Raw genomic sequence first — 12,581 nt, forward strand, 5'->3', positions numbered from 1 at the left:
TTTGGTTTTGGTTTTTGTTTGTTTGTTTGTTTGCTTGCTACATTGATTTTTGTTTGTTTTTTTGTTTGTTTGTCTTGTCTTGTTTTTTTGTTTGCTTTGTTTGTTTGTTGTTGTTTTGTTTGCTTGTATTAAAAAAAAACCCACACCAAAAAATAACAAGTTCAACATACTTTTACCATATCTGAGTTAAAGACATTTCTATCCTTGTCCATAATCGAGTCCCTGATTTTCCACTCAATTTGTACCAGTGGCCTTGTAATCATTGTTATCCTACCTTTACCACTATGTCTCACCAAGACCAAGGGCAAAAGACGATCATGTTGTTCGTATGACCGGTAAACACGTCACACAAGAATGGGGTCCTACTATTACTTCTGTGTAACTTTAGCTCTCATAACAAGACACCACCTTCTGATTCCCACCGGTAGGATTTTTCAGAGTGTTTTCTAAATATACTTTTTTTTTTTTTAAGTGTATCTTCATTTAGTGCAATCTATGCGTTTTCCCCAGTTCCCCTTCCAGGGGTTTCAGCTGGTTAACCAAGCACACTCCTCTGGAACCAAGCGGCCTTGAAGGGGGGGGGGGTTCAGCTAGTGGAGGGCTGAGTGAACACACAGGTAACCCGCAACCCCACAGATCTGCTGAGGGATTTCTGGAGTGTCAGCGGCCTGATCCACACGCGATACGAACACCGCACCTCCCGGCCGGGCACTGTTTCTCACAACCTCCCTTTTCTCACCGCAAAGCCTCCCTGGCCTCGGGATAAACAGCTCGCTGGGAGCTCCCGTGACGGGCCCGCCCGCCGCGGTGCAGGCTGGGTAGCGTGGCGCAGTTACCGTTGCTAGGCGGGCGGCGCCGCCGGCCGCGATGGCCAAGGAAGCCATCCGGGTGTACGCGCGGGTGAAGCCGCTGGGCAGGCGGCAGCCGGCGGGGGTAGGACGGGGATGCAGCCGCTGTTCTGCCGGGGGGGGGGGGGGGTGGAGTGGGGCGGCTGGGGCGAGCCAAAAAGGCGTTCCGTGGGGCCGCCGGAGGACGGGAGGGAGCAGGCGGTGACCGCGCCCCGCACCTTCCCCCGCGCTGGAGGCCCTGCTGGCGCGTGCCGCCTGCCGGGTCTGTAGGGGATGCGGTGCGGAGCAGAAAGCCACAGCCCCGCGCTGCTCTCCGAAGCCTTGAGAAGTGAATAAAACCGCGGAGTACAGGAGGTTTAGACTCTTTAACTGTTGGCGGAGGGGGTGAGGAACTTCTTCCTTGCGCGGTTGTTAAGAGAAAAGCTCCTCAGGTGAAACATTTAACGCTGGTCACTGGGTTTGTGCAGTTCAGTCTTAACTTGGGAGGGGGAATGTGTAACCCCAGTATTCAGCTGTCCTTGCCCATAATAAAGATAAATAAATATAAATGAAGGTAATGAAAGCAATCCTCAGAAATCATGTGTTCAGGTCTCTCCGTTGTGCTGTCGCTTTGAACCAGCTCTACTCATTCTGTCACAGACTTCCCGAATGTATTCTTCCAAGTGTTTGTTTTGGAGGGGGTTGCAATGGGGTCTATGTGTTGTTTTTTAGAACAGCTCAGATGTTAAAGTGGTGTAGTTAGTAAATTATGTCGAAGAGGCCATGTTTCTGTTTCAAATCTTAGGGTAGTGGTGACATGGTTTTGTTGTATGATAGCTGAAGAAGGATGTGCTCATGTATTAAGGGCTTTTGAAGTAGCCAGAACTACTCTGATTTCCTATGTTGTTTTGACATACTGATTAAACATGGTGCATACACACTGCAATTCTGAAATGTGTGTGAAGTTTTTCTTCAGGCAGTTACAGGTGCTAGGCTTATGTAAGTGCTATACCTAAGGGCCATGCTATTCTTTGTAAAATCACTTTGTTAATTCATATCTGTGTTTTTTAGATTTATTCAGTTGATGATTATGAGAAATCCCTGTCTGCTCTGGAGATTACTGTGCCACATGATTTAGCAGAGGGGTTCGTCAATAATAAACAGGAGAGCTATAAGTTCAAGTAAGTGGAAGCCTTACCTTTATATCTTCTACCTTTAGTGATGGATATCACTGTGTCAATAGAACCTGGAAAAGCCTATTCCTAAGATCAAGCCTCAGTATAAATAGATTTTTCTACTACTCCATTAATAAGAGGAATACTCTAGCATATTATGCTCTGCACCTGAACAAGTTTGCTTGCATTTGATAAAGTTGTGGGGTTTTTATTTATCATTTCTGGAATTCATTCATTTCTGCAAGTCATTCATTTCAAACTTTCATCTCAAAGACTGCATCTTCATTTATCAGATCTTCCATCTTTGCAGCTTCATTTGAGTTTACATATGAAAACTGAATGCAGGACTGAATGTTCTCCTGTGATCTACTGATTTGACATCAGCTGGCTAAAGATGTCTTGATGTAAAACACTGTTTAGAAACTGCTTCAGACAAAACCCAAATACTTCAGAGAAAACCAGAGATTGTTGAAAGAAGCAAAACCACGGTTGTAGAATTTAAATAGTTTTTAGAAGTGAAAAGTACGTACCAGTAATATCAATAAAATATTTTTATCTTTCCAGTAGAAGTCTTGGAGGCAACATTTTAAAATTTCGGTTACGAAGAAAGCTAGATGTGTAACCACCTCATGTGACTGGATTGAGATTGTCTTTTTTCCGAGTTGAATGTTTGAGGTTTTTTATGATACTAAATCAAGTAAATTTGTTGCTCTATGCTATTCTAGAAGAGAGCCCCGCTTAAACATCTGCATCTCAGACTGATGTCATTTTATATCAGCTAAGGACATCTGTTCCGCTTGGGAAGAGAGTGGCTGACCTCTTCAACTAGGTTAATATGTGAAACTAGCTTAGGCTGCAGATGCCCAAGCCAGCTGTAATGAATGCAGATTTTTTTTTAGATTTTTAAATTTATTAAAAGTCTGTAGAGATGGATTTTTAGAAATACTATTATTCTCAAGGCAATGCAAAAACAATGCTTTGGAGCAAGCATTCATTTTTCCACCATAAAACTCACAGTTTCATGCCGTTTGTCTGTCCTGGTCACCCCCAACGTTATTATCCTTTGTTCTTACTTTCTTATATGGAAATCAAACACAATTATTTGAATGACTTGGCTGTTTAAGGGTTAACAGGATAGAATATATGCCTCAATACTTTGTGTGTCACATTTCTCTGTGATGATGTACACACTGTATAACCCCTTGCAGTCTATGGTGCCTTTCTACATACCTGGTGTCCATAGTGCCTGTCTATATACCTGGTGAAGTTCTGTGTGAGTATACAGACTCAGACAGGAGGGACAACACAGCAGGGCACAAGAAGTCCAGGAGGTTTCTGGGCTGTGTGAATCACAGCTTCCTACACATATAGTTAGAGTCTTTGAGGGGAGAAGCTCAGCAGCAGCTCTTTGAAAACTTGGAAGAACTGATTAGGGATATGAAACCTGGGGGTATTCTTGGCTGCTGTGGCTATGAGATAGTGAAATTCAGTATCCTGAGAGAACAAGGCAAAAAGCAAAATTGCAACCCTGGAGTTCAGGAGAGCAGACCTTGGCCTGTTCAGGGAGGTAGCTGGAAAAATCCTGGGAGACACAGACCTGTAGAGAAGCCTAGGAGACCTTGCTGATTTTCAAGGATCACCTCGTCCAAGCTCAGTCCATCCTGAGGAGAAAATGACAAAAAGGCAACAGGAGGCTTACGTGGATGAGAAAGAAGCTCCTGACTAAACACAAACGTAACAAAGAAGTGTCCAAGAGATGGGAGCAGGGTCAGGTGACCCCGGGAAAGCTGAGTAATGGGATCAGGAAAACACAGATAATACACAGTGAACAGTGTTAAAAATTAGCTGAGCTGCTTGGCTCAGAGGATTGTCATCAGGAGTACAAAGCCCAGCTGGAGGACCGTCACTAGTGCAGTAATCAATACTGTGATCCAGTACTGTTTAGCATTAATGACTTGGGTGGTGGGACCTAGTGAAGCTGCAGCAAGTATGAAAGTAGGAGGGATGGTTGGTGCACCAGATGGTTGTGCTGCCATTCAGAGGGACCTCAAGAGGCTGGAGAAATGGGTCAATAGGAATTTCATGAAGTTCAACAAAGTGAAATGCCAAGTCCTGCTCCTGGTGAGGAATAAACAGGACAGGCTCAGGGTTAACAGGAAGCAGGTTTGCAGAAAAAGACCTGGAGTCCTGGGTAACAAAAATGTGAACATTAAGTCAGCAATACAGCATTTGCAGCAAAGAAGGCCAACAGCCTCTGGGCTACATTGGGCAGAGCATTGCCAGCAGGTCATGTGAGTTGATCCTTCCTTTCTGTTCATCACCAGTGCAATCATATCTGGAGTTCTGTGTCCACTTCTGGGCAGCAGCAAAGGGACACAAAGATGGTTAAGGGACTGGAGCATCTGACATGTAAGGAGAGACTGAGTGACGTGGGACTGTTTAACCTGGAGAAGAGAAGGCTCAAGGGGATCTTATCAATGAGTATAAACACCTGATGGGGAGCGGGAGAATAAAATGGAGCCAAATGCTTTTTAGTGGTGCCCAGTGACAGCACAAGAGTTAAAGGGCACAAATTGAAGTACAGGGAATACAAAATATATTTTTTTTTTTTCTGTGGGGTAATCAAATACTGGAAGAGGTTGCCCAGAGAGGCTGTGGAGCTCCCACACATTAAGATACTCAAAACCTGACTGTACGGATCCCTGCTCTAGCTGACCCTCCTTTGAGCAGGGGGTTTGGAGCAGATGGTCCCTTCCAACCTAAAATACTCTGTTTTTCTGAGGCAACTGCAGATATTTTATATAGAAAGTGACAAAACCTTGATCAAATTAAATATCCCCTTGTGACTTACAGTAACTGCAGCAGAATGAAGGAAGTAGTTACAAAAAATGTGAGCCTGGCTATACTGGTGGGATGCTGTATTTGGTTGTAGTGTAATCTATTTATCCAGGTTTCAGCATGGTGCCAGTTGCAAACACTGATTCTCTTGATGGATTTCAAATACAGTTTATTTTTTTCTAAGCCACATCGTTTTATCAGAGGATTTTATTGTACAGATCTCATCAAAGCAGCACTGTGTACAGCGTATTTATGTACAACAGCACAACAGCACGCTGTGGTTAAGACTACAGGGAAAACATTGTGCTAAGTTATGTAAGCCTGGTGATGTAAACATTGACCATTGCAAACAAAAACAAAAATGTATGAATCAAGTAGTGTTTTAAGATTCTGAGCAATTACTATTTGCTTCATATTTTCAGATTTCAGAAAATTTTTGATCAAGAGGCAAAGCAAGATGTGGTTTTTGACAGCGTTGCCAAGCCAGTAGCAGAATGGTACGTTGTTGATCTTGCAAGTAATAGGGGTAACACAGGGTCAAAAATATTCTTTGTATTCCTTGGAGGAGAACTGGCAAGTGTTTGTCTCACTGTTGTAAAAGTGGATTGATGTTTTAATTTTCTAAATACATTTCTGAAAATAGGAGATATGCAACAAGCCCCTGATATTTATATATATGTATGATAAGGTGCCATTATGAACTCCTAAAATATCTCTACTACTGTTGCCTCTTTTGTTGCATAGGCTTAGAATTCCATGTCTAAGTAGTTTTTTGTCTGTAATATGAGCTCACTTGATTGCATTAGAAAAATATTCCCTTTATAGTTCCATGAAGGGGAAAACCTAACAAAAATATAATTCACTTGTTTAGTTTCCTTTAAGTTAGGGGCACTCATGAATTAATACCTGTGAAGACATTCTCAAATTATGCCCTCAATATTTTTGTGTGAATGAGTAGGGCAGGAATTTTGGCAGTTTTTGTTTTTTCACCCCCATATAATAATCAAACAATCTTCATTTTTTAGAGCTTGCAAAGGCAAGCATTTCCGACTGATGTAGAAACCCCCTTCATTCATTGTGTGGATTGAATTCCACTCTGGACTGGGTGGATTCCAATACACTGTTGACTCTGCTCAGCTTGTGCCTACATTGCTGAGATTAGTACTGGTTTTAGTGGGGGAGAAAATCCCACACTAGAGGAAGCAGAATTTCTGCATAATGTTTGTTTATCAAACTCACTGCTCAGAATCCAAACTTGTATTGAGTTGGGAAGTATTGCTTTGGGTACCAACTTTTCTCATTCATTGTCTGACCCACCTGTTGATTTGATCTATGACTCTGCAAGTTACTCTTCAGCCTATTGCACTACCATGTGTTTTGCACTGGAGAAAAACTGACATCCTCAGTTGGACACCAAAGCTCTTTACAATTTCATTTTCTTCATTTTCCCCCTCTATTTTCTTCTTCAAAGTCCCACCTAAAGCAGGAGGGTATTTGACAGTGAAAATGAAGACACAGTGAATTTGAAGCTTTACTAGAATAAGTTAAATATGTGCTTTATAAAATTTTGTTATATTCTTTCACCCAAAAGGGATTTCTTTGCTTATCTGACTTTATAACATATACCTTCAGATTAATTCATTTACTCAATTTAAAATATTTCTGAGTTTAATAGTGACTACAGACAAAAAATTCTGTATCTTTTTTGACTGTACTTGGAGAGAGAAGTGTTGTAACTCTTATTGTTACATGCCATGGATTGAATTAACTCTCAACTCCAGAGTATCGAAGCTAACTAGCAACAAACTGACATGTTTTTCCTTTGGTGTGTGGTGTAGTCCTTTGCTAGAATATGGAAAGGTTTTCCGGTTGAATAATTCACCTATAGAGTGTTCTACTAACCAGGAAGTGGTATTGTTTTCCTTTTTTTCAGTGTTGGCTGATACAAAATTTTTATACATTGATTTGCTCAATTACATAGAGTTTAGCTTTCATTTTTAAAGATTTTTTAGTGCTTAAATGCTATCAAAATCAGTTGTTTCCACATATAATTATCTCCAAATAGTGCAGTTTTTAATGCTAGAACTGATTTATGAAATCATTCTTAACTGTTTTTGCCCTGAGTGTTATAACATGTTAAAACTTGTATTGATGTTTTTATTGTTACTGATAATATGGAAGGATAATTTTGCTTGTGTTTTTATAGGAGAGTAGGTAATACCTGAAGTATGTTCCTTTTTGGCTTCCTCTTCCTTCATTTTTACCTTTTATTAGACAAAAAGATGTATTTCAAAATGTCTTCAGAATCCTGAGGTTCCCTGGCTAAACTGTGCCAGAAAATTATTTCACTTTATAGTTAATGAATCAATTTTCCTTACCATTGTGGGACAGTAAGAATTGCCCTGTTACTCTAAAATGCCACAGTCTTTCATAGCAACATGTTCTTCACTATTTGTTTCTTTCTAAGTCAATGTTCTCTTGCATGGAAGAACCATTAAAAATGCACTCGTTTCTGTTCCTGGAGCCACTTTGCTAAAAGAACAGTATTTGTCTGTGTATTGCCAAGGAAAAGGAATTATCAATTAAATCGTTCAGTAACATATTGAGGCTCTTTGCCATGCTTACTTAGCAGTTGTGAGAAAATTCACTTAGTCTTGAACACTCAGAAAAAAAATCCTGGGTTTTGTTTAAACTAAGAACAGCAATACAGTGTTAAGAATTATAAAACCTTTTGCATTTGTTCTTGGGTGGATGTAACTTGGATGCAACTTTCTTTTTTCTTTTTCTTTTTTTTTTTTTCTTTTAAAGTGTGCTTTCTTTGATGTTGGGCCACTAGTTTTCTCTCTCTAAGTCCAGTTACATTGTCATCTTGCCTGCGGTTTCCGAGGCACCAGACATTAGTTCATTTAATTTGCTTCTTCAGTCAAAAGTGCCAGCCTCTGCAAACCATTATAAGCATGTGTTTTACTTGATTATTTTTTTGTGTGTGTGAATTTGTTAATGTTTGAGTCATCCCTTACTTTGTTTCTTTTTATTATTTGTGCATGCTTTCTTCTTTTCCTTTTAATTTTAAATATATATTCTTGATTATTTTTTTTTGTGCAGAGCCAACTTGATCTTTAAGCACTAACTCTATTACTCTACCATAAAAACAGAGAAATTAAATAATGTCCTTCTTTTACTGTTTCCCAACAATTATGCAATGCTTAATTCTAATAATAGAACAAAGTTACTCTTACAATGCTTCAAATATTAGTGTTATGACAATTTGTGCAATCAGAAATTGAGCAGAAAATCTTAGTGCCTTAGAATTAGTTCTGTTTTCAGTTCTAATATGGCCAATGCTTTGTCTTGATTTAAAGGATAACATTAAAAATATATTCTCTTCAGAAGTATCATGCAAATAAGAAACAGCTCAGCTGTTTATAAACCTAATGGCAATCACCTATAGTTTTTTGAAAGATCTGATAAGTCTCCAGGATCACCCTCCCCTTTCCACTGATTTTAGTTTCTTCTCATGTGCTCTGTTGTCATGGTTTTGCGCCGAACATGACAAAAAAGGAGTAGCCCCATGGCCACTCACTTAACTCCCCACATATACACACTCTGGGATGAGGAGGACAAAGCTCCTGGGAGCTTGGAGGACAAGGAGGATTCTTCACCGATTAGGGTCCCAGGCAAAACAGACTCAACTGGGGAAAAAATAATAATCTGATTTCACACTAATCAAGCACACGCAGGACACAGACAACACACGGAGCAGGGCTTGCATATGTTACCCCACCGCTCCCTTCTTCCCAGGCCCAAATCACTTTGTTCCCGGTTTCTCTCCCTCCTTCCCCCCAGTGGCACAGGGGGACAGGGGATGGGGCTTAGAGTCAGTTCACAGCCTGGTGGTTCTTGCCACTCCTTCCTCCTCAGAAAGGATTCCTTACAGTCCTTCCCTGTTTCCCCATGGGGTCCTTCCCATGGGAGAGGGTCCTCCACGAACTTCTCCTTCATGAGTCCTTCCCATGAGGTCCAGAGCAAGCTGCCCCAGCGTGGGCTTCCCACAGAGTCACGGGCTGCTTTGGAAACAAACTCCCCTGGCGCCAGGGTCTTCCAAAGCTGTGCAATCCTCTGGCCGCAAAATCCAAGTCCACTGGCCAAGTTCACCCCTCCTGGTGAACTTTCCCCTTCAGGGAATGTTCCACCACGTTCCTCCACGAGTACAGAGGGACAGCCTGCCATCTTGCCATGGGTTGCAGGGAAACTTCTAAGGCACCTTCTTTCCCTTCTTCCTCACCTACCACCAGCACCGCTCTCCTCCTCCTGCACAGGTCTTCTCCCCCCATGTGCCTCTCTGCTCAGGTGTTATAGCTGTTCTTTCGTGTGTTAATCTCTGAGGCACATCTGTTGTCCCTCTAATGGAACTTTGGCTGGTTTTGGAAGCACGGGGAGCGTCTCATCTTCTTACTGGAGCCATTCCTGTGGCCCTTCCCCCGCTGCCAAAAAAATACCAAACCAAACCAGAACATCTGTTTATCCTAAGAATTAACATCAGTAATATACAAACTAGTTCCCAGTACTCTATTCTGGTGTTTTTTGGTGGGTTTTTTTTTTGCTGCATATTCTTTCAGAAGATGTAGACAAAATATTTTGCAGAACGTTATAATGTTGACTGTATTTTGTAAAGTCCCTCTTACCAGTTTTAGAAAATATTTCACCAGTAATTGAAAATGTTTGGAAAACATATTTACATCATTAGATTGCCTTGTAATACAAATCCACAGGATGTAGACTAAACATCCTAGTAGGGCATTTCTAACTTTAGTGAATATACTCATAGAAATGTAGTGACCATCCATTGCTTTGCTTGTATTGTGTTTTTTTTTCTCTTCCTGTTTAATTCTGTGAATAAGTTGATACAATAAAAGTATTTGGACCTGCTGTTTTGTGGTTTGTTTGGATTTAGGTGGGGTTTTTTTCTTCTCTCAATAACAGTGCAGGGATTTGTGTTTTACTATGTATTCAAGGAAATTTTTTTAAAAAGAACTTTCTTAAAACTAATGAAATTTCAATAGTTTGTGAAGAGATGATCTTGTTATCTCAAATTGTGCTCTCTTTTTGACCATCTATGCTAGAGTAATACAGCCTGTGCTTTACTTTAACTGACTTCAATAGAGATGTAGATTAGTAATCAGTCTGAAGTTTGAATTATTAGATAAGAAATTGCTTGAAACAAGAAATCTGACTCTACAAGGTTTTGTCATAAAAGTAGATCTTTATTTCAAATAAATGGCTCCAAATAAATTATGACCTCTGTTGTTGAATACCATAGAGTAAAAAAAATGAAGACATTCTAAAAAACTTTAGATTTTTGTTACTGATTTTTTAAATGGTGCTTCATTACTTTTAAAGCTAATTATTTGGGATAGGTAAAAGACATACCTTTACATCTTTTTACAGCAAAAGGAAAATTTTCTCTTTTCATTTGGTTGGAAGACCTTACCATATACAATATCTCAGCATTAATTTCTCCTAACAGAAAGAATGTGAAATTTGTGAGGCTTTTCCTTTGATAGTACTTAAGGTGTATTTTCCCTGTGATTTAGACCTTAAACTGTAAAAAATTAAAAATCAAATCCACATACCTGAAATCTTACAGTAATTTTTTTTTTTCATATGGAAATATGTAGCTCTTTTAGCTTTGTCATGGGGGTATCAGAAACTCTGTAATTTCAATTCTTGTATGAAGTTATGCAAATTTTGGCTTCATGCAGATGTTTGTTTTTTGAGGAAAAAATCCTTATTGCACAACTGAAATACCAGTTTATTTTTTTACTTGGCTTTATTTTTACTTTCATCTAATTTGAAATACAAGATTTTCTTTTTTTCCAGTGTTTAACAGTATAATTATACATATGTAATGTTAGATGTTTAAAATAGTTTTAATAACATTAGTTGTAAGAGTACAAACTGTCTTCAGGAAAACTTCAACCTGCAAAAGCAGAAAATAAATGTGACAGATGAACGGAAAAGTTCAAGTCAGTCATGGTAATTTATTACCTAATAGACAGAACCTACCATTTAATTGGTTATTGGTTGTTTTGCATCTCAAAAAAACTTAATAAGAGCTATTTTCCACTCTACAGAAATTAAATCTCAAAAGAAGTGTAATCCTTTTGAGGGGTTAAATAAAGCAGGGTTTTTTTATGAGATCTGAAAGAGGTACATGTTCCTTACCTGTATCTCACTGCTTCAGTGATAATCTGAATTAAGTTCCTTAGAAGATGCATTAAACTTTCATTCTTATTTGGACTCATTTAAGAATTCCAAAAGTTTTGCTTATACCTATGTATCTTCCTATAAATATGTGACATACAGGAAGCTATTTCTCCACACTATCTATATTCACTTCCTCTCTGCCTCTCTGTTCTTTTTAGGCTTGTTTCATCGAACAGCAGCAAATTGCCTCTGTATTTGTCCGTATTGTTGGCTGATACAGGAGGCTGCTGCATGCCCCAATAGGAAGAATTGTTTCCAATGCAGTGAGCTCAGTGATGACATGTACAGTTTTGGTACTGCAATGGCAATGTAAATGTCAGCTTACTGAAGTTTTCATACAAAAGGATTGAATGATTAAAATGTTCTAAGATGCTTGTGATACAAGTCAATTGGTTTGCTTTATAGTCCGGACACAGTGACTCCCCAGCCAGGTTAAAATCTCTTAGTATTGTCAGCGTGATACAATATTAGCTACCATGATGAAAGCTGGCCTTTCTATAAAGACTTTCTAAACCTTCATGCTCATATGATTAAAATGAATAACACATAGCAAAACAACTACACTCTTGTAGTGGATGCTGTTGTTTGTTGTTTGTTTTTTTTTTCTGAATTGTTAAATTATAAACATCAGGCCTGTAAGCATGTGAATTTTCCAGAAAATAGTCCTTGTTAACTAATTAAATGATAGGCTTGTGTGAACAATTATCTATTCTGAGCCAGGTATATTTGTGACAGTGTGGGAAGTAGTGGCTTGGCTCACCTGCAGGCAACCTTGCATGACAGCTGTATTATTGCTAATGTGGGTGATTTAGATACAAAAGACATGTAGAATCTATATATGTTAAAGGACACTTTTTTTTTTTTTTTTTTTTTTTTTTTATGTGACCTTGATATAAATGTAGCTTAAAATTTCCTCTAAACTGATATATTCGAGCAGTAATGCTAGCAGTTCTTCCTGGAACTGTATACAATTATGAGGCAATAGAAAGTGAGAAACATCATAAGTGTTTCATCTCAAGTGATTATTACTTGCTCATGTTTATTTAGACAAAAGTTACACCGTTTGGAATTGCTTAAGGCTTCTCATAGGTTAGTTTGATAGCTTTGCTTCAGAGTATCCTTGTGTCACATCTGCAGTGCTTATGGTGAAATTCTAGAGACATTTAGATATTTTAGTTGAAATGAGAAATTGTAATGCGCTTTTTTGTTCTTGTTTTGTTTTGTGTTTGGTTTTTTTTTGGAAAGCCTTTTTGAAATTTCAAAGGAAACTTGCTTGCTCTAAGTTCTCAAAAACAGTTACATGTACCTTTGGAAACTGGTAGTGTTTTTGAAAGATGAGGCATTACCAAGTTAGAGTTGTTCCATAAATCTGGAAAAGTCATAAAGAAAAAATGTCACACCGAGATACTTTGTTTATTTTAGTTAAAAGAAACTTTAATCTGAGCTCCAAGTGACAGAAGATGCCTAAACACGT

General features: G+C 39.0%; 1 protein-coding gene across 1 annotated transcript in view; it reads left to right on the forward strand.

The window, feature by feature from the left end:
- The first annotated feature begins 867 nt into the window (after positions 1-867).
- The window catches only part of KIF6 (kinesin family member 6), a 157,364-nt gene continuing 145,650 nt past the window's right edge, over positions 868-12,581 (forward strand). Inside the window, exons 1-3 of the mRNA XM_051613336.1 lie at positions 868-933; positions 1,899-2,008; positions 5,263-5,337. Coding sequence (XP_051469296.1) covers positions 868-933; positions 1,899-2,008; positions 5,263-5,337 — 251 coding nt within the window. The remainder of the gene's footprint in view (positions 934-1,898; positions 2,009-5,262; positions 5,338-12,581) is intronic.

Source organism: Apus apus, chromosome 3 (assembly GCF_020740795.1).
Source record: "Apus apus isolate bApuApu2 chromosome 3, bApuApu2.pri.cur, whole genome shotgun sequence".
Classification (NCBI taxonomy): domain Eukaryota; kingdom Metazoa; phylum Chordata; class Aves; order Apodiformes; family Apodidae; genus Apus; species Apus apus.